Here is a 27,873-nt window from a genome sequence, read left to right as displayed (position 1 = left end):
TATCTATTGATTAAAAGAAAAATGTGTCACAGTGTGTACTGTGTAGGCTGCGCTGCGTATTGTATAAATAGATAATATCAAAACTGACTCACCTGTTGCCTTGAGTCTTTACTTGTCTTGAATCAGAGCTTGAAATCCAAAGTTGGCCATCCGATAAAAGTCCTGACCCGGCCGGCACTGTCACCAGCATTGTGAGTCCAATGAACTGGAAGTTCTATGCAGAGTGTGTGTCTCTGGGTATACTGGGCTATTTTTGACCCACAGTGTTATAATACACACACGCGCACACACACACACAGGGCATTTGAAACTTTTGCACTAGTTATCGTGCAGTGTAGTTGACATGGAGAAGATGGCTATTTCTGTATGCATGTACACAAAGTGGATGTCATGACAGCTGTGCGCCCAAAAGGATTTTCACTGACAGGCAACAGCTTAATGCAAAGCACACCTTTTGTGCCAGTCACCTGTTTCCATGATAACCTCAAGAGAGTGCTTTTCCGAGTCGCTGTGGGTAAAATTGGTCCACTAAATAGGATGACTATCTGAGCTGCCCTCTGACGTTTAGGGGAGGTGCTTTTGACTTTTGACAATGCTTGCATTTAACTATGGTTAAAAGAGGATAAACCATTGTTTCTACCACCAGCCTTTGTTTCTAGCTGTCATTTAAATTCAAATACAGAACATGATCAGTTGCCTTATCCTCCTCAGAGCACTCACCTGATTCAACAAGAATGGATGATGTGGTCAAGTTGTCATTAAGCGGAGGAACTGAAAGGAAGTAGAAATCTTTCTGGATTGATTACATTGATTATCCTGGCAAAAATGGGTTTCGCGATTGGCTTACTTGCAATTAATCTGATTATTTTTTTTATAAATCCTGGAACATATGCAAATTGCCAGTATAAACATTAGGGGGCTGGGGTAACATAACCCCAAAACATAACAACACCTTTGCTGCAGAAAAAAAAGTTTGGGTTAGGGCAGGTGTGGGCAAACCACGGCATGGGAGCCACATGCAGCCCGTTAAACGTTTTAATCCGGCCCGCCGAACTTGAAAAAAATTAAATGAATAAACCTTGATATTTTGTTGTAATGCTTTTGTTCACTTTCATTTAAAATGAAATATATTTTTTTCTCCGATGAGGTGAGGTGACCAAAACACTCCATCCATCCGCTCCGGGTCCCCTCTGTCAATTTTTAGAACCCATTGTGGCCTGCCAATCAAAAGGTTTGCCCACCCCTGGGTTAGGGTATTTGTATTTTGATTCTGTTTTAATTTATGAATGTACTACTTTTATCATGGTTACATTACAAATTTACTTAAATATAAGTTTTAAAATATGGCATATACATTACATAATATACACAAAAAAGTTAAAGCCGAAGTCCTGAATGTAAACTTGGGGGTGGTGACAACTCGTCCATTTTAGTATAAAAGCAAGCAAGCATTTTCTACTTCTAATTTGATTGATAGCAACAAGTGTCCGAATTTCCAATGTAAAGTGCTCAAGTTTACTTCCCGTTACCGCTCACCGGGATAACTCCCAATGCTCTCACTCTGTTAGCTCCTGTTGTTTACTGTCAATTTGACTGACATCCCCCAAAATATCCAGCTGTTCTTCAAGCTCGAACCCTGTAACCATTCGGATCTTATATCATTCAGTGTTATTAAATCAAATAATCTTTCTATTCACGGCTGCTCTCTCCGGACGCTCACATGATTAAGAATATTGGAGCCAAGACACCCGAAAAAAATAAATAAATAAATAAATCGAGGAATATATATATATATATATATATATATATATATATATATATATATATATATATATATATATATATATATTCACATGCATCAGGGGTGTTCATCAAGGCTTTAAAGGTATCTAGAACTACACTCAAGTCAAGAAATGAAGGGAAATCTATTTTTAAACTGACAGTAACCCTCTGCTGACCAAAGCACAGTTTACAACAGAGGTATTCAATTAAAAGTCACAGAGGTCCACGACAAAAATTTCTTCCAATTAAAATGTCCGAACCAAAGTCCAACTTCCTGAAATGTCTAGCCTATGTTCACATTTTTATATAGTTTCAATATTTATTTTCAACAGAGCGCACTTCTATACTAAATATTTAGCAATGTTCCCATTAAACACCTTCGCTAGTCAAACAAATATGAGGCGTTTATTTCACATTCAAGAAAATATGGCTCCAGGAATTTAAGGGTGCCACTTCCAGAAAAAAACTGTAAAATATCTCCTGCAGAAATATATCAAGTGCTAAGCATTGAGTTAACATCTTTTACCTTTTTTTTTTAAATCAAAGAGTTATCATCCTAAAAAAACGGAAAGCCTAATTATCCAAGTAAACCAGGTCAACATGTTCAGTACACAATCAATAAAAATGGCTGTCCTCATGAAAAACTAATTCAAAATGAGCTTTGACACCACTTTTTCTTTTGAATATTTTTTTAACTTCTCTTCATGAGAAAAATGAGTTCGTGACTGCCCTGCCAGTGACTTAAATCTGTGTTGGAACGAAGTCAGGGCCATTGGGATTTGGTAGATTATTTCACACATCTGGGCTTTGTGTTTTCCTTTAAATAATGTTTGTGCAACCACATTTAAGCACTCCTTCACAACTTCCCCATCACTTGAACGTTTTTTTATGTTTCCCCAAAATCCATGATACTTTTAGTGAACATTCTTTGCATGCCGCTGGGATGTAAACGAAAATGTAAAAATCTGTTGTACTGCACTCGAAGTTCGATGTTTTTGCGTGCGCTCACCTCAAACGTCAGCGAATAACTTTGCACAAAAGGGCGGTGCTTTGTTTCGTAGTGGCGCTTCGCAATGTCGCGACGGTTTCGGAGCATATGATGCACACTGGTTTTGAATTGGCTGCAGCCAGAACGGAACTAAATTTCTCCGTCCATTCATTTAAAATAAGACGCATCGACCTCGCTAACTTTTTAGCAAGGCATACTGTCAGCAACACTCTCTTCCGGTCTGCTGCGCAATTGGCAGTGGATTGTAAACAAAAGATTTGATTGGCTCAAATCAGTGACGCCTTTTCCGTATTTACTAGAATTGCAGCGCCAACGTTTGCGAATGCGCCCTGAAAAAAAATCATCATAGATTGGCCATGGGTCCGGTCCGAATCATCCCGCGGTCCGCCATTTGGTGATACCTGGTTTACAAGCATGGCACCAAAGCCAAATAGTCTAAAATGTACATCAACGACTTTCGGCATGGCCACACTCAAGGAATCCAACAGTGCTATGGCATGCGGAACAATAATATTCACACACATGCACACACGCACACGCTCCACAAACATGCAGCCAATTGAATCATGAAATGACTCAAATGCATTACGCCAAAGATTTTTCAATTCCATCCTCTCGATCTATTTTTAGCAGTGCATATAGTGCACTCCCATGAAGGTTGAATTCTTGGACAGATTGCAGTCCATGTAGCTTACAAACACACACAAAACAAATCTGAACTGGCTTTAACAGTTTTTATGATTTTCTTTTTTTGTTCACAATACAACCATTCCGCAAGTAACACATCATGGACTAACATAAACAACAGGTCTCCAGTGGCGATGATTTAACAACCAAAAAAAGAGAATGACCATAACATAGAAGTGGATTGGATGCAAGACGTGTTTGGGTTTGGTTGCCGTCTCAGTTGAGTTGATTTGAGTGCAAGCTTCTTCATGTATGTGTTTGAAGTGAGGTAACTAAACACAGCTGAACCTTTATAAAAGACTGAAGACATGAAATAACATGATGGATTGTTGCTGCCAGAGGCCCTGACGCTTTGGGGATAGTCGAGGTTTCTCGCCAGGCCACAGAATGGAGGACAGATGCAAATGTATTGGAAGTTGTTGAACATGAATGGCAGAAGATGGAGTGATGAGTTTCCTCAACAAATGGTTGACGGAATTTGTTCCTGAATTCAGACAAAGAGGGCTTTATATTTATGCCCAGTACAAGTCTGGCGCAAAGCACGGTCTAACTGTGAGCATGGGTGGGCTAAACCAACTGTTTGTGTTTTTGCAGACGCACACAGCTTGGCGCATTTAGGAGCAGGCGATTTGTGCCATTGTGGGCATGACCACAGCCGACTTGCTTCGCAATCAATCAAAGCGGATCCCCACATTCACTTTAAAAGCTCATAGTTCTTGACATTGCAAAAGCAGAAACTGATTCAGTAAAGTCCATGCAAGGCTCCATAAGTGGACGATCACAGATCACCGCTGTAAAATGGGTACTTGTAAAAGATGAATTATTCAAAACTGATGTAACCATAAGCTCCTCCCTTAATGGTTCTCTATGTTAATTTTCAATGATTCAATTTTCATGGAAACGGCAGAAATCCAAACTGGCAAAACAAAAGTCCACGAATTACTGGAAACTAAAAATACTTACAAATACCAGAATCAAAAATAGATGAACAAGACACATTTCAGCACGTACAGCAAAAAGGTCAATAATCTGACAAAGCACAACAGAAGTCGTGATCCTTAAATAGCTCACTAATTTCCATCCAGAACAGGTGCGCCACTGGAGGGAATACCCTCCACTCCAGTTGGAGCTGAAAGAAAAAAAAAGGAAAAAAACAAAAGAGGCCAAAAAAAAATAAAAATAAGACAAAAACCATGACCGTTTCTGACCTGATTAAATCCTGGCTGTGCTCACTTGACAACTTGACATCAAAGACTTTGATCCAAACAAAGCTATCAGCAGTGCTGACAGTTTGCACTGGTGTGGGCCTGAGTTTGTGTGCAAAAAAAAAAAAAAAATGAAAGGGACTGACGATGGGACCTCTGAAGAAATTGTATTTTCCTTAATGTGGTCTAATTGTGCATTTTTAATAATCAAATAGCACTGCAAAAAACAATGAAATAAAATTAAATTAAAAAAAAATGTTTGCCACCCATTCTCTAAACATAGCCTTATTTTAATGGCAATAGTTATAACCACCTAGTTGTGATTTATTAAGTGCTGTTCAACCCAACAGGAAAGATAATTGACTCTACTTCTATTACTCATACGATTATCTTCCATCATTTAAAGCTAAACCTCATCGATCCTATGGCGAGGCACATAACACTTACATATTTGTAGGTGACATGTTGAGAACAATCAGCAGCAGATGGAACGTCTCAACAAAAACAAATTTTGTTTGGCTAAGGATACGCTCTACAAACACCTGGCAAGGAAGCAAAAGACACTTTGATGCATTTCAAGGGCAAAACGGGGCCAGCTATGTCCAAGTCAGAAAATAACTGCTGAACTGCATAGCTACAACAGAGCTATAAATGTCCGCCAAAAAAAAGCAAGTGATCCTCTTATCTGTTGCAAACATCCCGCTACACGAATTTGAATCAGCCGAAATAGGCGTATATATAGTCCCGCTGCTGACGTGCTCTCCCCTTGAGTGAACATTGTAACATCTGTTAAGCCAACATCACTTGCTGGTCTGCTCGACAAAGATTTAAAATGTTGACTTTACACTGTTGAAAACGTTAAGACTCCTGTTCCAGGACATTTCAAGTTCTCTCTCATTTGATGGTCATCTAAATGGACTGTATGGGTATGTTTGGTGTGAGCATTGTGGGTTTTGCTCATTTATGTTGAAGACTGTATGTATATATATGTATGTATATATATATATATATATATATATATACATATATATATATATATATATATAGAGAGAGAGAGAGATATGTGTGTGTGTGTGTGTGCGTGCGTGTGGGGGTGTTTGCGTGTGTGTTTGCGTGCGTGTGTATATGGTTTTAAACTAGGCACTATTGTCTCTATGTGGTTGCTTATGTGTTTTTAAATGTAAAAGTTTTTTTTAACGTATAATATTATTTCCATGCAGTTTTGTTATTGCTACAATTCAGTTTCTGACTGCGCACTTCCACCCCTTGCTGATAGACATAGGAACTACATGTGGACAATGCACAGTTGGATTTAAAACTCACGGGATTCTTTGCTGGTTCATAAATCAAATTGAGAACTTCCACTTTCTTCAGTATTGTTATTTCTTCTGAGACAGTAAAGTACAAATTGAAGGGAACACCAGTAGCATTTTACTCAGTTTAGTAATACGTTAACAGCAGACAGGCAAACACATAAAACATACAACAGTCCAAATCACTTTCATACATACCACAATTTAAACAACACACACACTCAGTACAACACAGATGTTATAGTTTTTTTGCCGACTTGTTGATGGATAAGTCTGTCTGCAAGGGAGATTTCCAAGTTATTTCACATGTTGATCATCCGTGGAAGTGGAGCACAATAGCCCAAACAGTACAAATCCGGTGCCTGCTCTTCCTTTCCTGTTTTTCCAGTCTCTGTTGTTGAGTGCTCACCCCCCTTTTTGCAGGTTTCAAAACATTTTGGATTCCAATTAAAGCGTCTTTTCCTTTCAGCAGTATTCAGTCACTATGCAAAATATAGATGAGAGAGTCCTGAAAACAAAATATTCCAACAAATGACAACAGTAACAGGTTAAAATAATTTTTGAACTGACAGTGGGCATCAATTGAGCTCACTGCACGTACTTTAAACATTAGAATCAGTTGTGCGGCTCACAAATAATGTACATAATTTTAATTGGATGACATGATGCTATTCTTGACAAACTGTATGAGCATTATTAAAACAAATAAAAGTGTCAGTGCTCTGATAGAAATTGTCATACAAAAGTAAACTCATGGCATTAAGTAATACATTTCATTTAGTTTTTACAGTACCACCCCATTTAGGGATACAATAAACAGGATTGCCATCAGTATTACATTATAATGTCATTTTAGACCATAAATCATTGCAAAACAAACCTATTATTGCATTATCACCCATTAGGGGAGCAACAGATGATTCAAACGAGAAGTCATATTGCATAAAATTTGGTGATTTCTGTAGTGTAGTTTGAACAGGCTGAACACAGAAATAGAGTAGTCAGACCAATTCACTGCTTGCTTGACACTCTGTTTTGAAGTTACTTTTTTTGATTAACAGAGCAAAAGACAAGCGCAATTTATTCAAACCATTCAAAGGAAGGAGCCCTGGTAAATCGCGATGATAATTAACAAAATGCTTAAGACAAATAAATAACAATCACCTTCCTTCAAAACTGCACAGATTCTTGTTTGTGCTTTGACCAAACGACGTTGATAGCTACCTCTGAAAATGAGCTAATTACTTGATTAGTTAGTATCGTAGGTGCATCATGTTTAGAAGTGTACAATCCATGTCCTAATCCTAAATTACAGCCACAAGGCAACAAGTGCAACTGTCAAAAATGGTTTCAGCAGGAGGAGGTTTATAGAATCTCTATTGATGCCTTTTATTGAAATATAGTATTGTTCATTTCTATACAATTACACTTGGTGTTCCTCCAAAACAACCAAGGGAGTCACGAGTAACTTTGTAAGTCAATGAACGAGAACACTTAGCACAGACTTGCATGATGGGTCACTTCATCACAGTCCACTCACTGAAGGGTTTTTCTGTTATCTTAGGTGTCTACTGTTCTAGTTTGATCTCTTCAAGTCAAATGCACCCCCACACACACTCCGTTGTGGCTGAGATAGTTCAGAGCTAAGTGCACCCCACAAGGAGAGGTAATATTGCACCAAGGTTATACAGTAGGAGGCTATACAGTACAGTACTGCTGTTGTTAGGAGTCAGATAGTCCGGGTGCTGTGCAGTTCAAGGTACATCTCTTAAATGAGGGAGGTGGGAAACCAAAATGGCTGAATGAATGCAAATATTGACCAGAGTGGTGAAAAGTGTCAGGATCTTCTCGTCCTTCTCAATCCACTCCATTTTTTTTAGTATAGAGGTTTTTGTCCTTGGCTTTCAAATTCGGACCAGGCATCATTTAGTTCCATGAATATCATCTTGGCATATTGTTCATAAGGTTGTCCTGTTGCCTGAGAGGGAAAATGAAAGACAAAAATCAGGGAAGCAGAGTGAAGAATCGGCATGCTCAGTCAATCGCAGACATGTGAAATGTGCTTGTATTGGTCCCAATTTCTTGAATTGTTAAATGGATGGCGGTGCGCTGCTCAGCGCTAGTATAATTCTTAAGTGTTTTGGAATCAACTAGATTTGACTTCGATCCACTATGGGAAAGACATAATGTTCCATCACCATCTATCAAAGCATTTTCTTCAGTGCTAAAAAGTTTAGTAGGTGAAAAAGGCAGACTGACGCATTTATAGAGACAAATCACTCGCATTTACACGAACACAGAGTGAGAACCCATGTGCTGGACTTTAATGCTCAACTGATTCATTTGTATTTTTCTTTAATAACTATTTTTCATGGGAAAGGAGAATCCCTCTCTGAATGCAAAAATGGACTTTACTCTGAGGCAGCTGTCAGCCAGTAAACTGTGTCAACAAAAGGAGCCTGTCCACACATACATTAAGCGGCAAATGGAAAAGACCACAGTACACAAGGTGGTGTCATGCAAACAAACAACTGCGACACAAGATTGCTCAAGAGATGGAGGCAAAGGTAGGTTAGCTACTCAACCAGACTCCCAGTTGACTGGTGTCAAAGTGTTCGTCATGTTTCACAACAGCCTCCTGAATATCCACTTTTTGATCGTGCCAAGATTTAGTCCGTGAAGTGATTGATTAGTGAAGATTGATTAATGAGGCATGTGACATGCTGTGTTTGCGCATGCTGATATGAGAGGATAAAGAGAGAGGAGGAGACCCTACGCTCTCGCGTTCCACAGATGAGCTTGAGGTCAACCTCGTCCGTGTTGAATATTTCTGTTCCTCATTCATTTTTAAACCGCTGAACTCTGATGAGAGTGCTGGTCATCAATGTGAAGACACTGGCTGCACTTGAAAACCATTTTTTTCTAATTTCCTTGATTTCAGTCACAGAGGATGGCCATGCTTCTCCTGGTTGCGGTCCTAGTGGAGTCCATCCTTGGTGCGCCGCAGGCAATGAATTCACCAGATTCTGGAGCAGAGGATATCAATGTTTTCCTGACTATGGCGTGGCAAGTAGCCCGGCACATCCAGCCGAATTCTAGCTGTTATGTGTGTGGTTTTATGCCGTACACGGCTGGAGAGGGCTTGCCTCTGATGGCCCTGCCTGCCTCTGACTGCGACACTTGCCACCTGCTGCATATCCCCTTCGCTCAGTCTTACTCTCACCCGGAATGCCCTCGTCTGACAAAAATGAGACCCCTCAACTGCTCGGGAGCACCCTCAAACTGCAACCGGTGCGTGAAAACACCCACACCCGTTCCTGTACAGCTCATTCCTCAAAGGTTCTCTTGGTGTCTCGAAAATGACGGCACAACACCTGTAGGAGAATCGGACTGCTTTCATACATTTAAATGGGACCCGACACATCCCGACAGCGAGTTTCAGTCGGTGGAATCAAGGCCTCAGCAGTGCCTGGAGACGGCAGGACCGACTCGGCTCAATGCGCTCGCTCACTTCACTGCCATCTGCTCTATATCATCTCCAGTAGGAATGTACTGGGTGTGTGGGAACATGGCTTACCCCTATCTTCCAGTGGATTACAAAGGACGCTGTGGCTTAGCGTATGTCATCCCGGCTATGAGAGTGACTCAGTCTTTGCCCAAGAAAAGTTATCCTCAGAGACAGAAACGGGCTGTTTCTGATATATTCTGGACACACCATCAGTCTCCATTCAAGAACGCAATCGGTTCTCTTCTCCCTTTTTATGGAGTTATGTCGGCTTTAGATCAAATCGCTGATCTGTCCCACGCAGTAGAAACTATCGCAAACGAAACCGCCCGGGCACTTTTGCTCATGTCCAGTGAACTCGCTTCCGTTAGACTGCTTGCTTTACAAAACCGAGCAGCTTTGGATTTTCTCCTAGCGGCTCGGGGGGGAACTTGTTCTGTCATTGGATCTGAATGTTGTACCTTTGTGCCTGATTATAACGTCACCATTGCTAATATAGTCACTCATCTTCATGATACAACCAATTTTGTTCATCAAGAAAATAGTTCTTTATTTGATTGGTTGAGGCCCACCTTTGGATCGTTCACTGAACACATTATAGAAGGCGTGATCATTTTTCTGGTGATCACTTTCATATTTTTTCTTATTGTATCATGTATCAGAAAGTTCCTGTGCAACATCCATTAAAACACTTTGATGATTTGATGGCTGATATCGTGACTTCGTCTCGTCGAGTTGTTGGCTCACAATGGTCACACTTTCGTATACACAACTCTCTAATTATCGATTCCTTTTCAGGAAGTTAAATATCACTGCCATTGGGCTAAAGCCTCCTATGTCACAATTTGGTAAAGATTGGTTAGTGTGTTAGTCATGCGTGTGGTTGCTATTTTACACAGTGTTGACCAATCTAAAGTGTTGAAAATGGTTTGCTCTCTTTGAAGAGGCAATATTAATGTGTCAATTAATTTAATAGTGTTTAATGCTGAAAATGAAAGGATTTTACATTATACTGATATTTCATGACAATAACCGTGATTATAACAATTAAAAAAATATGTTAAACATAAATTCAACTTTAGTATACGTACTACATTTTTGTTGGTAAAGTTAAACAAACAATTAAAACTGGTTAAGATAGCAACAGAAGTGAAGTCAGCCCCGAGTGCAAATGCTTTTAAGTCTAACATAAAATCTTTGCTGTTTCCTGTCCCTCTCTAACTACTTTCTGGAAATTAGTCTTCCAGTCTTTATCTGAGGTAATATCTTGTATTATTAAGCTGAACTCCATTATCACCATTTTCGGAGTTGTCCCAGACCTTGACCTGCCGCGTATTTTGCAAAGACTGCTCTCATTCTCAATATTGCTTGCCAGAAGATGTATCTTGTTGAGATGGAAAGACTCTGCTGCCCATCTCACATACACTGGTTAACAGACAGAATACAATGTATGGAATTGGAAAAAATAAGATTCACGGTCGGGGCTCTGGAAATTGATTCTACAAGGCTTGGTGGCCCTTCCTGACTTTCTTCGAGAAACCAACCACGGCTGTTTATGAGTAGAAAACCCGTCATTGTTATCTTTTTCTCTTTTCTCTTTTCTTTTGTTGTTTATTATGAGTGGATAGTATATTAATTATGGAACATTTTGAGATTGTGTTGTTTTGTTGCATTTCACCTTTATTTTATATGAGTATTATATGTACAATTTATCACGTGTGTGTGTGTGTGTGTGTGTGTGTGTTCGCTGTCCGGGGATTAGGGGGTTTGTTTTGTTAAAAGAGCAAAAACTGATAATTATACGTGACTGATTGGGATTTTTGTCATTGTGGTTTTGAAAATTACAAAAAAGACATTTTAAAGAAAGAAAATCTTTGCTTTTTTTTCCCTATAGCTACCTTTGATTAAGGTTATTTAAACATTTTTCAATCTTTTTTTACCTTTTAATTATTTGAAAAACCTATTCTAATTTTGTTGCTTTAATTTTTCATAGTTTCGATTAAACTGTTGTTCATTTTTTGAATCATTTTTGTAAGATACTTTTGTTTTCTGTGCTTTGATTCTGAATGTTGTTAAATGTTGTGTTTGTAAGCACATTGACTTGCCCTGCGTATGAAATGTAATGTAGTGTACAAACAAAACTTGCCGTGCCATTTAAAAAATTTTCAAATACGGTAATAAGATTTATACATTTAGATTACAGTAGTTGGATCTTGACTCTCAACAGCTGTGCATTATTTCAGCCAACAGAGGGCGGTATAGAGGCCACATCCTGTTGTTTTAGTGAGTGTGGATGTGTTGAGGCAGTAACAGATGGGATATTGCCTTAATAACGTTCCTTTCTTCGTCCCTTAAGGAAAAAAGATATGACGGTTGACTTATTGGTCTCACCTTATCTGGGTGGACGACGAGGACTGCTTTGCGGTAGACCTTTTTGACCTGTTCTGGAGTCACCAGGTCAGCCATTCCGACTGGCTTCCAGCGCGTTTCTCCTTCCCACAACACGGTATGCATAGTGGACAAGAGGGCCCGGATGTTCCGCTCCTTGCCCTCAATCCATTCTAGAATCTGAAAAACAAACCATGGTGTCATTAGTAAAAAATAACTGATTTGAAACAATGGATTATTGCATTTGACTGGAGTGATAAATCTTTGTTTCTATATTTTTAGATTCAGACATGCATAGGCTGATTAGTCATCCAGTTTGAGAACAGCTGCTACCTTTATTTTCTCAGGGTCCATCTCTTTGGCCATTTCCTCCTTCCTCATTTCTGCTATAGTCCTCGGTACTTTCTTCTCCTTGGCCCCTGCAAAGCCTTGGCCAGACAGCAGGTCATCAAAGTTGGCATTGGACGCCATGGGCTTAGAGCCTAAAAGAAACAGATGCAAACAAAGTGAAAAACATCTAGAGAGACATTCATTTGTAACAATATTTTACATTGTATTCAGGGGTGTTACACAAGCTATTGTAGATTAAATAACATGTTCAAATGTTTTTTCGGAAAGAAGGCAAAGTAGCCAAGTTTGATTCTCACCCATTCCTGTCTGCGCTTTGCCCGCAGAACTGGGTGATCCACCCCCAACTGCAGAGAAGCTAACATTATAGTTGGGTCGGTTCTGCGGTGAAGTATGAGGCATGGCCGTATGGCTAGGACTCGGCTTTGGCTGCGGAGTGGGTCCTTGTCCTTGTGGTTGCCAGCCTCCTGTGCCAGTGTTGGGCTGCCATGATGGGAAGCCAGCACCTGAGTGGGGCTGCCACCCTCCTGCATGCTGTGGAGATGGAGGAGGCCGTGACGGGGAGCCCATGGGAGGAAAGGAAGGGGTTGTTCCTGTGGGTGTGGTGGGCTTGCTGGAGAAACCAGAACCCCCTAGAAGAAAAGTGAGTTTATAGCACTCGACAGTGGAGGAGAAATGACAATGCCGATACTTGTGAATATGAGCTGAACTTGCCTCCGAGGCCACCCCCGAGGTTACCGATGTCAGCAAATGGGTCCAGGGTGTTTGGCTTGTTCTGATGGGTGGGTGTACTGTGGACTGAACCTGTGGGGCTCGTAGTGGCTGATCGACTGCCCATTCCCAAGCCTCCACCTCCAAAAGTAGAGAAGATTCACATTATAATTTCTTATAGTACAACAAATGTAGCCTTTCATCTAAAGATGTCTCACACTCTCATCACTGCTTTTTGAAATGACAGGAAATAGTCATGCCACTCCACTCAGTGGGCAGTGCAGTCTGGTGTACCTGTGCTTGTTGTGGCTGTCCTGTTCCATTCCCAGCCTCCCATGATGTTTTGCTGCTGAATGTTGACAGTTGGGGTCGCAGGTTGGACGGGGGAACTCCGTCCTATTCAAGAACAGCAATTTACAACCCTCATTATGTTAGCTAATGATTCGTTTGACACCCCTGTTTTTGAATAAGGAGCAATGGGTACGGAGTACCCGCAGCACACGGTGAAAAGACACTAGATGGAAGGAACCAGGTTTCATACTCGGAAGCTTAGAACTGTGAGATAGACATGCTCGACACTATTTCTCTGTACTGCTCAAAAAGTAAATCAAGTAAAGCGTATGGGTATCAATGTAAAAAATATAGGGGGGTGGGCCATGAGATGTAGCAAGTAGGCAGATTGTGCCAAATGATTAACCAAAGTCTTAAACAAGTTTGTGAGAAGCAGCACAGAGATTCTGTGAAAGAGTGGTTAGCATGCCTACCTCACAGTCAAGCGATCTGGGTTTGAATCTCGGTTGGAACACAATCTGCATTTGCATGACATCACCATGCGCCAAAATATGCCGCTGTGATTAATTCAACACTCTAAGGACTCTATTTGCGTTAACAGCCCGTGCGGAAATTCTGACCTCTCCTGATTTTCCTGAAAGCACAAAGTTCTGTGCGCATGTTTGCTAATTTGGCAGACTGTTTTGCGTCAAGCTGGGCGTCCCAGTTCAGCCAGGTTGTGTACTTGAAGTAACTTTGGTGGTAGAACGACTGACTAAAGCTACGCCTGCTCAGACCACATGCAGTACAAATATGGCAACAGGTGGTCTAGCGAGAGTTTGATCAGTGAACATCCATACTTCGGACATATGAGGTGGGGGTGGATTTGAAACGCAGGGAATCAGAGAATATGATTTGATGGCCGGTGAATTACATCGGCCGTATACACCCCTACCGTGGCGCAGCCCGCCTCCCCACAGATCCACCAAGCCACAAAATTATCAATACTCAGTCTAAACTTCCTCAACATAGTTTTCCGGTGCCCGCCACGCCAGATTTGCGTTGGTCATGAAAATAGAGCCCTTTTAAGTGTGAATGTTTTTTGTTTTACTATATTTTCCCAGCGATTGACTGGCGGCCAGTGCAGAGTGTACCTCACCACTAGCCTGAAGTCACCTGGGATAAGCTCCAGTTATCTTGACCCTTATGAGTCATAGAAGATGGATACATGGATGTTTTGTGGGAATAAACATCTCATATTATCGGGTGTCAATTATTTTCGTTCTGTTATGTTACAATATACTAACTTTGCAAAGGCAATGACTATATGCAGTTGATTTTTTGTTAACGTTGTATTTTACTTGTAAATGCTCTAAGACAATGACCATGCAATTGAATTAATTAAAGCAGAGCAATACAGCATACGGGGTCGAGCTAGGAACGTGCACGTCGTGACCCTGCAGAATCCAGATCCTCAAAAAATTTGGAGAACCAATCCTAGCACAACACACCAGTGTGTACATTTACTGTGTGAGTAGAAGGGCGGTAAAAGGATAAACCCTCGACCCCGATACAACATCACAATGACCCGAAATGACATTACCATCATTTCCCACAATGTGGAGGGTTTTTCTGCCAGCAAAGGAGAATTACTGGCTTCCATGCAACCTGACATCTTATGCATTCAAGAAACACACAGGGAACTACACAATCCACCTGTAGTTCCAGGAATGGCAATGGCGGTCTCAATACCCAGCCGCACTTATGGAAGTACCATCTTTGTAAAGGACCCAGCAAAAGTCATAAAAACGGAACAAATCCCAGCTGGGGAAATGGAACTATTAAAGCTTGAGACTGAGTACATGGTTGTAATCTCAGTCTATAAACCACCTAATGCTGAGTTTCAATGGCCAACAAACTTAAACATATCCTGTAAGACACACCTAATAATTGGTGACTTCAATAGCCACAGTACCCAATGGGGATACAGAGAAGATAATCAGAACGGAGAACAAGTTATCTCATGGGCCATTAACAATGATCTAACACTTCTTTATGAAAGTAAAGATCACCTTTTCTAGTGCCCGCTGGAGAAGAGGATACAATCCTGATTTGGTGTTTATTTCTAACAACCTAAGACAAGTGTTCCGAAGAACTGTTCTGGGTCACATCCCCAGATCCCAACACCGACCAGTTGAAGTAAGGACACAACAAATTATAAGACCAATTGTATTTGATTACCTCCCCAGGTTTAATTTCAAAAAAGCAAACTGGGAATCTTTCATGGAGGACATGGAAGTAAGAACAAACACCATAGCTCCAAGACCAGAAAACTATGATGTTTGGGTAAAGCAAATGTGGAAAGCTGCTCAAAAAAGCATCCCAAGGGGATGTAGGACAAAGTACATCCCAGGGATGAATCCAGAGACCAAAGAGTTATATGAAGAGTATATAAAACTATATGATGAAGATCCTTTTGATGAATCAACTATTGAAATGGGAGAAGCTTTGATGAATGACATTGGGGAAGAAAGAAGGAGAAGATGGAATGAGATGGTAACAAGTATAGACCTAAGCAAAAACAGCAAGAAGGGCTGGGCAACCATTCGGAAACTAAACTGTGAAGGCAAACCCCCATCCCGGACAGCAGCCGTAACTCCCAACCAGGTCGCAAACCAACTTCTCAAATATGGAAAACCTCAACATAAACCAATAAAACAAACCAAAGCTTACAATAATATAATTAAAGAATGCATAAACCGACATGAAACCCTTCCCCCTTTCACAATAAGAGAACTGACATCAGAAATCAAATTACTTAAAACAAATAAAGCAGTTGGAATAGATGGGATTCACAATGAATTAATAAAACAGCTTGGGCCAAGAGCAAAGAAGTGGCTTCTCTCTTTCTTCAACCAATGCCTAACTTCACTGAAGCTCCCAAAGAAGTGGAAGAAGGCCAAAATCGTAGGTCTACTTAAACCAGGCAAAGACCCAGAGAAGCCTGAGAGCTATCGCCCAATTTCACTTCTTTGTACCACCTATAAACTCTTCGAAAAACTCCTCCTCAATAGGCTCACTCCATCAGTCGAAGACCAGCTTATTGAAGAACAAGCAGGCTTCAGACAAGGACGCTCCTGCTGTGGCCAAGTCCTCAACCTTGTCCAATTCATTGAGGATGGATTCGAGAAAAACCTCAAAACAGGAATAGTCCTGGTTGATCTAACAGCAGCATATGACACAGTCAACCACCGAAGCCTACTGATGAAAATGGCCACAATGGGAATAAATGGCCACATTGTAAATGTCATCAGAACCATCCTTAACAACAGGAGATTTTATGTTGAAATGGATGGCAAAAGGAGCAGATGGAGAAGTCAAAAGAACGGACTCCCACAAGGATCAGTGCTGTCCCCTCTGCTCTTCAACATTTACACGAATGACCAACCATCATATCCCAACACTAAACGCTTCATTTATGCAGATGATCTTTGCATTGCCACCCAAGCAAAGGACTTTAAAGACATTGAAAACTGTCTGACTGGAGCACTAAATGTAACTGGCAAATATTACCAGCAATGGTCATTAAATGCCAACCCAGGGAAAACAAAGATATGTGCTTTCCACCTAAACAACCGGGAAGCATATCGAAAACTAAATATTGAATGGAATGGGAAAAATCTCACCCATGATGACCATCCAACTTATCTGGGTGTAACACTAGACAGGACTCTCTCCTTCAAACAACACCTAGAGAAACTTAGGAGCAAGGTGTCCTCTCGAGTCAACTTATTGAAAAAGCTGGCTGGAACAAAATGGGGCACAGATCCAAAGACATTGAGAACAACTGCTTTGGCTCTGTGTTTCTCAACAGCAGAATATTGTGCCCCCGTATGGTCTCGATCTGCCCATGCCAGCAAAATAGATCCTATCCTTAATGAAGGTTGCCGTGTGATAACTGGAGCATTAAGACCAACACCAGTCAATATCCTCCACAGGCTCTCGGGCATTCCACCTCCTGCCTTGAGAAGAGAAACACACACCAAAGTGGAAAAACGCAAGCAAGAAAATGATAATCGCCATCCACTCTTCTCCCATGTACCAGTCCCTCCCAGGCTGAAATCTAGGAAAAGTTTCATTTCAACTGAAAGTCTGCCTGAAAACATCACCCCTAGACGGTACAGAATGAATAAATGGAGAGAAAAAGAAAACATGGGACCAGAACAACCGTGTGTCCCAAAACCAAAAGAAAAACTACCCAAGGGCACAAACCTTGAAAGGAAAAAATGGTGTACCCTAAACCGTGCAAGATCTGGTGTTGGGAAAACCAAAGACAACCTAACAAAATGGGGCCTTGCCACATCCTCAGTATGTGACTGTGGTTTCCTAAACCAAAATATGAAACATATCCAACTTGAATGTCCAATAAGCCCTGTATATATCACTCCACCAGACCTACAAAAGGTCACAGACAGGGCAAAAATATGGATAAACCACTGGTGTGACACGATATGATGATGATGAATACAGCATACAATACATACAGCAGAGCATCACAGACAACAGTTCAGTGCTGATCTTGTCCAAAATGTTGTGTGTCAGTATGCAACAGCGCAGCAGAAACATGCCTCACCAAAGCTTGAGGGCTGCAGGGTGGGGGATGGAGAGCGGGCAGCATGCAAGAAGGAATGTGGCTGCACCATGTTACCTGGTCCGAGGAACGAACCCATCATCTCTTGAGGCTTCGGCATAGGACCCGCTCCGAAGGGGTCAAACACTGGGGATCCCATAAAAATGTCAAGAAAACTGCCATTGACACCTGCTCAAGGCATTTCACATCACATTTTTCATTTGGTTTTGCTTAACTATCCACTTAAATATAGCCTATAATGTAACACACTGTATTTATTTGCGGCTTCTACAACACACAGCTGTTTGTGCATTATTCTATCTGTTGATTTCTTTTCATGTTGCATATTGTCACTGTCCCATGAAAAACACAAGTCCAATTATGTAATTTTGTTTTCAAAGTAATGGGCTGTCTGTAACGCACAAATCCCTTTCTCGTAAAAGTAAAAGAAAATGTGAAGAATGTGAAAAACGACGATATGCACTTTGATTTTGACAAATTACAATGACCACAAAAGCTATATAGACAAATAATAGCGCTATTCATTTTTTCTATCATCATAATGTTTGTAAACAGCAAGCACCGGGGTATTTCTGTGTAACTGCAACAATAACAAAAGTTTGTTGTGTTTGATGTTGTGCTGCCATATGCACTCCAAAACATTCGGCTTTTCAAATTTTCTTAAATAAAAAATAAAAGTAAAATTAAAATAAAATTAAAATAAAATTAAAATTAAATTAAAATTAAAATTAAAATTAAAATTAAAATTAAAATTAAAATTAAAATTAAAATTAAAATTAAAATTAAAATACTAAACTAAATGGGGAAAAAAAGAATCAACTCGATTGCAATCTGCACCTGATGTGATCTGATTTTATAAATCTCTCAACAACAGAGGGCACTGTTTCCACTGGTCAATTTAGGTGCGTCTTGCAATACACTTATAAGGCCCATGAAAGACCTCTTTTAGTGTATTAGACATTTTATGAGGTCTGTGAAGCTACCGAGATATGAATCCATTTTTGCTTGAGCACTGTATACTTGCATTCATCCTCACCTGTTGGGCCAGGGGCAGCACATGGCGAGCCAGAGGCTGGTACTGTTTTATGCGGAGTGGAGTGGTTGGACGATGGCCCGCTGGTGGGCTGAGGAGGAGCCCCAAACAAGTCCCCCAGGAGGTCAGTCGTCGCAGCAGCTGCACTGGCTGGAGGTTGAGACGCGGGAGGTGGTTGCTTGATCTCTTCGCCATCCAAGCCAAGAAGATCCACTTCTCCAGCCGGCTCGGGGTCCACGAGCGTTGGAGAAGGTTGTTCCCCTTTTTGGGGGGCTGTGCTGGTGCTGCTTCGCTGGCTGGAGAGAGAGATCATCTCGTCGTCAGAGGGCTCACTCTCCTCACCGTGGCCTCGACCGTCAGCGCCTGCGAGTGGTCTGCTCGGCTCTTTAGGACCATTTAGAGAATAGAGGGAAGAACACGGAGAAAGATCAATATTTTAGCAATCATAAATGGAAAAACAAAAGTGTGAAAAGTGGATGCTATAGTGCAGGGTTGCCCAAATCCAGCCGGCTTTAGATGTCTTCCTCTTCCAACACACCTGATTTAAATTATTCGGATCGTTATCAAACTTCACAGTTTGCTGATGAGCTGATAATATGAATCATGTACGTTGGAAGCGGGACATCTAATAGAGGGTGGATTGGGGCTCTGAGGACCAGACTTGGGCACCCCTGTTATAGGGGGTGATATTTGGAGGGAACTTGCGCAAAGTAAAAGACTACGTCAAGAGAAAATGGGGTCCAGAAGGAAATAATGGATAATGGGCAACTAAACGGGTACAGTCTACAAGCATCATCTAATGCAACACAAACTATACAACAATCCAAAATTCTGGCTGATGACGATTGTAAACGTGATGTAAAATTCTGATTTAGCTTCTTCTAATCATAATTTCTATTCAACTATGGCTGAGCAAATTTAGTTGATGCACTGTATGACTGCACTGCACTGGATGGTGTCTGTATGTTAAACGTGTAGCTACAGAGAACAACTGATTCAACTAAAATATGTTAAAGTGAGATATTTAGAATTATTATTTTCTATCAAAGGCATTTTAAGCTTTTTTTTTGCCAAAATGATGTCACACTGAAGGACAATGATGAGGCTCCATTCAATGCAATCAATGCGTATTTGATACCATGTAAATCCAGTAACGTACATGCATTTATAGTTAGATCAATCAATAATTTTAATAATAATAATAATCATGCGATACGCATAGAATTATATGATGTATGATCTAATTGAATGGTTCCTTGTTCTGATTAAGTAAAGTTTTGTACAGTTGAACGTCAGCACTCTCCTCTGCTGCTGCTCTTACCCTCCAAATCCAAGCCTTCCATCTCATCTTGTTGGAGCAGAAATAAAAGTTACTCAGTGAGTTTTGTTGAAGTTAGTTCAACAGCACTGTTGTGCTAAGTGTATTCTGTGGCATCAAATCAGCACAGGAAACACAAACATAACAACAAATCATATTCAGTGATTGCGTGTGTTTTTGTGAACGTGTGAATGAGTGAAAATACAAACTAGAACAGTAAAAGACTTCCATTGAATGTAATTCAAAAATATATATTTTTTTTATTATCATGAAGACGTGGTTCTGCTGAATTGCATGAAGTCATTTGGAGTGAAATCTATTGTTTCATGATTTCTTTTTGCGTGACAGTGTACCACCACATTGTAATCAGTAGGGCAAGTACCAGCAATGGCGAGAGCATCCTTGTGTTCTTGATGGCAGGTGAAAAGCACATTGGGACTCAGGTCCTTAGATGGGAACTGCTCCCAAGGTGGCGTGAGGTCTTTCTGCTTGTCTAAGCTCTCCACCTCCACGTCTAATATCACATGAAACAGCTGGGGATACTTGTCTGGGGAGTCACACGCATCCAGCTCTGGTCTGCCAGGAGAAATGAGAGAGAGAGACACATAGTACGCACTTCTGGATTATGAGAAACTAAATATTTTAGTCATTTAAGAATTTAAAATCAGTTTCATGCTTAAAGCCAGCTTCAGCCTTTACTGCTTTTTAGTGTCTTGTAGACATCGTAAGCATACATAATTGCTAATACTCATTCGCTTTTGTGCATGAGGGCTTTTTCTTCAGTTGCAAAATGCAATGTATTGTTAATCCCCTCTCAAAAATACAAACAAATGTAAACACGCACGTTATTGCCAATTGGCAGAAAGCAAAAGTAACTGTCAATGATGTCATAACACCAACATTTCTGGCAAGATCTGCATTGTAATAGTTTTACTAATTGAACATGAGCGGTGTCCTGGCTAGTCCAATGTTGTCACCAGCTAAACTAACTATTCAGACATTTTTTGAACTGCGAATCCTCAACCTCTCCCAGCTGTCTTCAGGCGATCGGCACAGTATACTCTGAAGTGGTCGCCAAACAATCGCAGGGCACACATAGACCGACAAATTTTCACACACATAAACACATCTATGGACAGTTTAAAATGTTCAATTAACCTAGCCAACATGTTTTGGAAATGAGGGAGGAAACCGGAGTACCCGCAGAAAATCCACACAGGCATGGGAGAACATGCAAACTCCATATAGCAAGGCCGGATTCTGAATTCCAACCCACCATTTCTGTGCTAATCAATCGGCCAGCATGCCGCCTCAGCTAAACTGTTTTGAAGCAAATTTAATTTAATTAAGTATGCAACATATTTAAGTAATCATTCACTTGTGCGTTAATCAAAAAATAAAAATAAAAAAGACATACTTGTTAAATTTTAACATTGTGGTTCCAGGAGCAATGAAGCCGGTGTGAAACTGGATCTGGAAAATTTGTGTGTTTGACACCTAAAGGGAGAAGAAAAAGGTAGCTGTTTAAAGACAGTTTTAAATTGTTCGAGTTAATCTGGAAGCTACCATTTTTGAAAGGACTAGGATCAAAAAATGATTGAATGGATAACTGTTATATGAAATACATTATATTTAAAAAAGATGTTTTGTGTACCTTGGCTTGCAGTCGTCCTCCGATGGTGGACCTCATGTGATAGACAGAAACTACAACATCTCCTTGCACGCTGACGCCAAGAGGAAAACCCACTTTCCCCTCTTGAACTCGGTGCTCTCTAGACATACACAGATAAAATGAATACGTTGAACAATTTTTGACTTGAGGACTATGTTACGCAAACAAAAAAGAAACAGTGCTTGGATTGTTAAACATTTAGCTGACCCTTCAACAAAATTAAGAGACTACTTTACAACATTCTGTAGACTCAGACATTTGTTTGCAAAAGTATTTTGTTACAAATATTGAAATACAACTTTGAAGTATGAAAATGTAGCTGTACCTCATTCTCTCATACTCCTGTGCCGTTGTGAAGATTTTGGTCTCTCCAATGAGGACATCACAGAAAGGCCGACAGCCGCTCCGTTGCTTGTTGAAGCAGGGAACAGGACTCATGGTGAGAGCTTTGATCATCAGCGGCTTGGTGTGGGGTAGACTGGGCTTCTCCGATACCATGCTACATACATACCCAATGTACCTGCCAGAGGACAAGATTCCAATGTGTCAGTGCTGTGATTAATAACGGATCGCTCCAAGGTAGATATTTGGATATATGCAATTGACAACTTATTCACTGCCAGCCCAGGTCAAATGTACTTTTTGTCTTCTATACTTGTCAATGGCAGTGAATGAGTTAATAATTCCACATAAAAGCTTCATTGCATTGATGCAATGGCTCTCCGATGTCAAAGCCCAAGTGATAAAAGTCGAAAAACATAGTGTTGGAACATGACTACACGTCATCCTGTTTTCATATGTGTAATTCACAAGTATTACACCAGAGGGTGGTTGTTTAAATGTCCTTTGGGAAGCAAGGAATCACAAGCTCTTCTGTATCTGGAGGTCCCAAATGATTACATTTGTCCAATCATGTATGCCCAGTTTGTGCATGTGTTTATTGTAGACCTGTCTATATTTGCATGGCAGGTGTAGTTCATATTAAAAGGATGAGGGGAAAAAAAAAAATTTCCCCTCAAATGGACTAATAATTGATTTAAATAAACCGCCCCGTAAAACAAAACCTGCTATAACAAATACCAAAATTCTTACCAGAAATGTCTCAGAGGAAGATGCACATAATTGTTTCAGAAATAAGGTGGATACTGTACACTACGGTTTTACTATCGCCACATAAGGTGCACACATTCAATTGACAATTCAGAATTTTAACACCAGAAAGTTATTCTAGTATGACAGCAAAAAAATATAATAGTTTGTTTTTTTATTCTTTTTTTAACTATAATTTATTTCAATGATAATGTATTTAACGTTTAGATTATTTTTTTCAATCATTCTTCTTTATATTTCACTTAAACCTATTGGTCATTATTATTGTTACCTTGATCATTTACTAGGAACTAATTATCACATGGTTCTACTTCCTTGGGCATGTGGTGTCCATGTCAACATAAGTTTAGGTAACGAAACATAGCTACTCGCCCCATAATACATTAAAAAGGGATACAAAAAAAGGTTCCCAATGTGGTGCCCACGGGCTTAAGGCAGCCACCCAAGGACGACGTGAGTAGCCTGCAGGCCGGTTCTAAAAATAGCTCACCAGTGACATTGTGATTTCCAAGGAATGCTGTTGAAGTGATATTTTGAAAGTGCGAACACTGGCAGAGATTTATAGAAACAAGGTGTTGTATAGTAAAGTATATTTTAAATCAATCAATCAATAAATTGATAAAGTAATAAGATAATGTGGACTTGGCCATTTTAGTTCACATGGTGACAAAGTGTGGGCAGCCCTTGTGTGAGACACTATGCATTTACTGTTGTTCTTTTAAATGTCAAGGTCACAGAATATTCCAAATTTATTTGGATCAATAAATTCCCTATCGCCTCATTGATATTTTATTATATTTTATTTTAAGATCCACCCGAACAAGCCAAAGGAGAACACTGACATGATAGAATCGCACGGAAAGCAGTTCTCCTTCTCTGATGAAATTAAAATGAAGAATCAAAGAATAACAAATTCCATTGTTGTTGTTCAAATATTATTTTATATATTTTAATGATTTTATTCTTTTAGTTACTGAGTTGTTGGTCCAAATGACCGAATTTGTCATGATTTGTATTTGTTATTTTTGGTTTAGTATTTAGTTTCATGTTTTGGCCTTGTGTTCCTGTGTCTTGTCTCGTCTTGTCTATTGTGTCCACCTGTGTTCGTTTACCCAAGCTCAACCCGGTACGTGACAGAATTTGCACCTAAATATTTTATTTTATTTATTTCTGGCTCTGATGGGAAAAAAATGAATAAACATTCAAAGTTGCTCACCACTTACTCAGTACTTGAGTAGTTTTTATCACTGAATACTTATTTATTCTTTCTCAAGAAATTATTTGGAGGACTACATTTTAATTTGACTTGAGGCCTATTATTCTAAACTAACAGAAGACTTACTTGAGTCCAATTTTCAGCTACTCTACCCACATCTGATGTCATATCACAAGAGGATCCTCACCTGCGGTGTGAAGACCAGAGGCCCGAGCCTGGTCTCTTGGCGCTGAGGAGTTGCATGGCGGGAATTGGATTGTTGAAGAGGTGGCAGAAGCAAAACATGGCACAAACCAAGACACCAGAAGGTGCACGGCCATCCTAAAAAGCACACCGCAATGAGTCATGACACAAAGGAAAGTCTCATTTCTCTCTTAGCATGACTGACTAAAACGAACAAGAATAAAATCAAATTGCGTTTAAACAATTGTACACTATTATTGTGAACTCATTCCTCTGAGTTCATTTTAGGTTAATGAGAGTCAGCAACACCTTTCTCATTTGCAGCTGCAAATTACAACCAACACCACTCCATGTCTGTGTGCGTAAGAAAATTTTCAATTGATTTCATATTTCATAACGAATTATTCCACAAGACAGAAACATTTGGTAATTGTGAGCCAAAATTGTGTGTTCCGCCAGTCCACTTCAGTTTTATGAGGATCACACGAAACATGATTGATCATAGAACCGTTTAAAGGCAAACGGATCTGATATCATGTCTATTAAAACAGCAGATGAAAGCAGTTCCTCTCTGTCTCAGCTGTATGTGTCAAACAAAAAGTCTTCTTAAAACGAATCTTGCATTCTAGGCATTACCGAGCTCCCTGCATGGCAGGTAACATGGGGGAGTCAAGGTGCCAAAAATCAACATTGCAAGCCACTGGCATAAAAGAGAGGATTATTGGTAAAAGCCGATTGTTACTTGAAGTACCTGAAGCGATTTAATGATATGATGAGGGATCACTTACCGAGCAGGTGATGACGCACACATTCTTGGGATTCTGTTTTAGCCAGTTGTGCATGTTCTTACACACAGCAAAGAGGTTGTGGAGGCTGGGAGCCTGGCGAGCAGGCCAATTACACTCTGAAACCTGGTGAAGGATTAGGGAGGGGAGAAGGACACGAATGGCAGAACAGACAGCGTAATGTTGTAGTGAGAGGAAAAGAATGAGAGCAATAGCGGGAAGAAAGGAAAAGTAGGGATGAAACAAAACACATGGCAAGAGCAAAGAGGAGAAGTGTAAGTTAGAGCACAGCAGCAGTGGAGCAACACAGGACAAGCTGCCATGATGAGTCATCGTTGAAGGCACGCCGACTTCCACAGGCAGCTATGTAGGCCATGTTAACTCTGCAACTGCCTTGCAGATAAATGCTAGAGGCTGGTTGGTTCACAGGCAAAAAAATATTTTGTTTTAATCCTCTGGCGCACAATGTGGACAGTCAAAATGTGGAAAGTCAAAAAACAAAACAGTCATTTTTTTTTTTTGACAACGACCTTGTATATCTGACCATCTGTTTTATTTTTTTCATATCGCTTGTCATTTACTGGGTGAGCGTGAGAATGCTACAATTGGCTGGCAACAAGATCAGGTTGTACCCGCCTACTGCCTGAAGACTGCTGTGAAAGGCTCCACGCCCGCGATCCTTGTGAGGATCAGCGGTTAGGATAATGGATGGACGGATGCATAAAACGTAATCGTCGAGGGGTGGGAGGGTTGTGATAGGGGTCATGACGATATTCAAGTTAATCAGCGATGGGTTACAGGGTGTGGCCATCATGCTCGCTTCAACGGGCCACGAAACTAAATGGCTGTTTGGGAAAAAGTCTGGATTTTCCTGAAATTGCCAGTATGCATATTGCAATAGCAATATGACTGCGATATTTAACATACACCTAAGAAATGATCTCTTTATTATCCAATGCAAGATATTCCCGTCAAAAACAATTAAAGCAAGACATTTTCGTGAATTCATAATACTCACTTGGGCGCCTGGATTGGTTGTAAAAAAGGTTACATTTGGTGCATGTTTGGGCACGTATGGTCACCCTAATATATATTGTTTATATATACATTTTATGTGTGCATCTTTGTGTTTGTTTTGTGATGTCCTTGTAAAGCTACCCTTTAACGAACGTATTTAATCAATAATGGCCTGGGAAACAAGATGGGAGATGTTATTCTCACATATCTTGGCAAATTCTTCTTTTGAGGATCAAAACAAAGTGGTTGATACATGTATTGAAGTGGATGAGGTCATTTTTTTTACCCTGTTGGAGAATTTTGCCCCACGGTAGTTGCGCTGTGACAGGTTGAAGACAGTATAGTGGTCAGCGTGGCGACTGTCAAGGAAGGATCGGATGTCCTCTACATGGTTCTGGTAGCCAATCTGCGCAGACTCTGCTGGGTAGGTCATCACTGAAAAATGACAGCATCCATAAGTGACAATTCAGCTCTTTAATTACTACTTTATTTCTCAAGCACTAAACAACAGCATATCAAAGAGCTTATGTAATAAAAACAAAAACATAAAACAAATAATAATAATAATAATAATAACACCAACAACAGTACAGAGAGATTTGAAAGTTGATTACACATACATTCCACAAAATATTTGCCTTTTTTGCTAATATTGCAAATGGAGATTTTGAAATACTGACTACTAAGTCAAAAGGAGATTCAAACATTAGCATTTTTCACAAAAGCTCTAAAGTGGGAAAGTGTGTTGCTGACTTTATCTCTGAAGTTACTCTCCAGTGCGGCACTCCTGCGCTTCATTTGCTTAAAGTTTAGTTTTATTGTTTACAGTATAGCGCCTGCACTTCAATACACAAAAAAGCTGCCGTTAATTCAACACCATAGGTGTTCATTTTAACACTGTCAGCCTCTATATGTAGCCACACTAACTGGGTGTGGTTTCAATTTCAAATAGACACCAATCATGGTCAAATCCAGGTGACTCCCCATTTTAACAACATATTTCGTGTTACATTCTTGACTACACAGGCTATTTTATTACAGAATAATGTTAACGCAACTGTTTTCAACACTGTCGCAGAAATTTTAACACTGGCCGATTTGCACTGTCAGAATCATAACAGGGGTTCCCAACCTTTTTGAAACTGAAATCTACTCTTGGGGTATTGATTGATGCTAATTAATTTGCTCAAAATTAATTTGCTCAAATTTCACTTTATATGTTATTAAAATTAATGATATTAAGTTATGTGAAGATGGCCAACTGATTAGCGCATCCGCCTCGCAGTACGGGGGTCCAGGGTTCGAATCTGGGTTCCGGGCTTCCTGTGTGGAGTTTGCATGTTCTCCTCGTGCCTGCATGAGTTTTCTGCGGGTACTCCAGTTTCCTCTCAAATTAAAAAACATGCATGGCAGGCCGATTGAACACTCTAAATTGTCCTCAGGTGTGGATGTGAGTGTGAATTGTTCTCCGTCTTTGTGTGCTCTGAGATTGTCTCGCAACCCGTTCAGCGTGTACCGCGCATGCTGCCTGAAGATGGCTGGGATGGGCTCCTGCACGACCGCGACCCTCGTGAGGAGAAGCGGTTAAGAAAATGGATGGATGGATGGATGGAACTTATGTGAAGATACTAATCATGTTAATGATTTTCCACAACAATTAGGAAAACTAT

The 27,873-nt window shown here is 40.3% G+C and overlaps 2 protein-coding genes across 5 annotated transcripts in view; both read right to left on the bottom strand.

Annotated features, from left to right (window-relative positions):
* Positions 1-203, bottom strand: part of lepr (leptin receptor) — a 33,229-nt gene extending 33,026 nt beyond the window's left edge. The window contains exon 1 of the mRNA XM_088313410.1: positions 93-203. Within this exon, the coding sequence (XP_088169536.1) occupies positions 93-190 (98 nt within the window). The 5' untranslated portion in view covers positions 191-203. The remainder of the gene's footprint in view (positions 1-92) is intronic.
* A 5,904-nt stretch (positions 204-6,107) lies between these two features.
* Positions 6,108-27,873, bottom strand: part of dnajc6 (DnaJ (Hsp40) homolog, subfamily C, member 6) — a 39,744-nt gene continuing 17,978 nt past the window's right edge. For 2 of the 4 annotated variants that reach the window (XM_088312941.1, XM_088312937.1), the window contains 15 exons: positions 26,490-26,638; positions 25,190-25,312; positions 24,406-24,539; positions 22,218-22,412; positions 21,875-21,992; positions 21,638-21,717; positions 20,603-20,796; positions 18,906-19,286; positions 17,852-17,995; positions 13,243-13,344; positions 12,952-13,089; positions 12,537-12,869; positions 12,223-12,371; positions 11,893-12,069; positions 6,108-7,974 (listed from right to left, as the gene is read on the bottom strand). In XM_088312941.1, coding sequence (XP_088169067.1) covers positions 7,873-7,974; positions 11,893-12,069; positions 12,223-12,371; positions 12,537-12,869; positions 12,952-13,089; positions 13,243-13,344; positions 17,852-17,995; positions 18,906-19,286; positions 20,603-20,796; positions 21,638-21,717; positions 21,875-21,992; positions 22,218-22,412; positions 24,406-24,539; positions 25,190-25,312; positions 26,490-26,638 — 2,519 coding nt within the window. In that variant the 3' untranslated portion in view covers positions 6,108-7,872. The remainder of the gene's footprint in view (positions 7,975-11,892; positions 12,070-12,222; positions 12,372-12,536; positions 12,870-12,951; positions 13,090-13,242; positions 13,345-17,851; positions 17,996-18,905; positions 19,287-20,602; positions 20,797-21,637; positions 21,718-21,874; positions 21,993-22,217; positions 22,413-24,405; positions 24,540-25,189; positions 25,313-26,489; positions 26,639-27,873) is intronic. The other 2 variants (XM_088312938.1, XM_088312939.1) reach the window with 2 other exon arrangements.

This window comes from Idiotropiscis lumnitzeri, chromosome 13 (assembly GCF_059441095.1).
Source record: "Idiotropiscis lumnitzeri isolate Australia: NSW breed Sydney's pygmy pipehorse chromosome 13, RoL_Ilum_1.0, whole genome shotgun sequence".
Lineage (NCBI taxonomy): Eukaryota > Metazoa > Chordata > Actinopteri > Syngnathiformes > Syngnathidae > Idiotropiscis > Idiotropiscis lumnitzeri.
The sequence above is the reverse complement of the archived record's forward strand: the minus strand, read 5'-3'. Positions and strand labels throughout refer to the sequence as shown.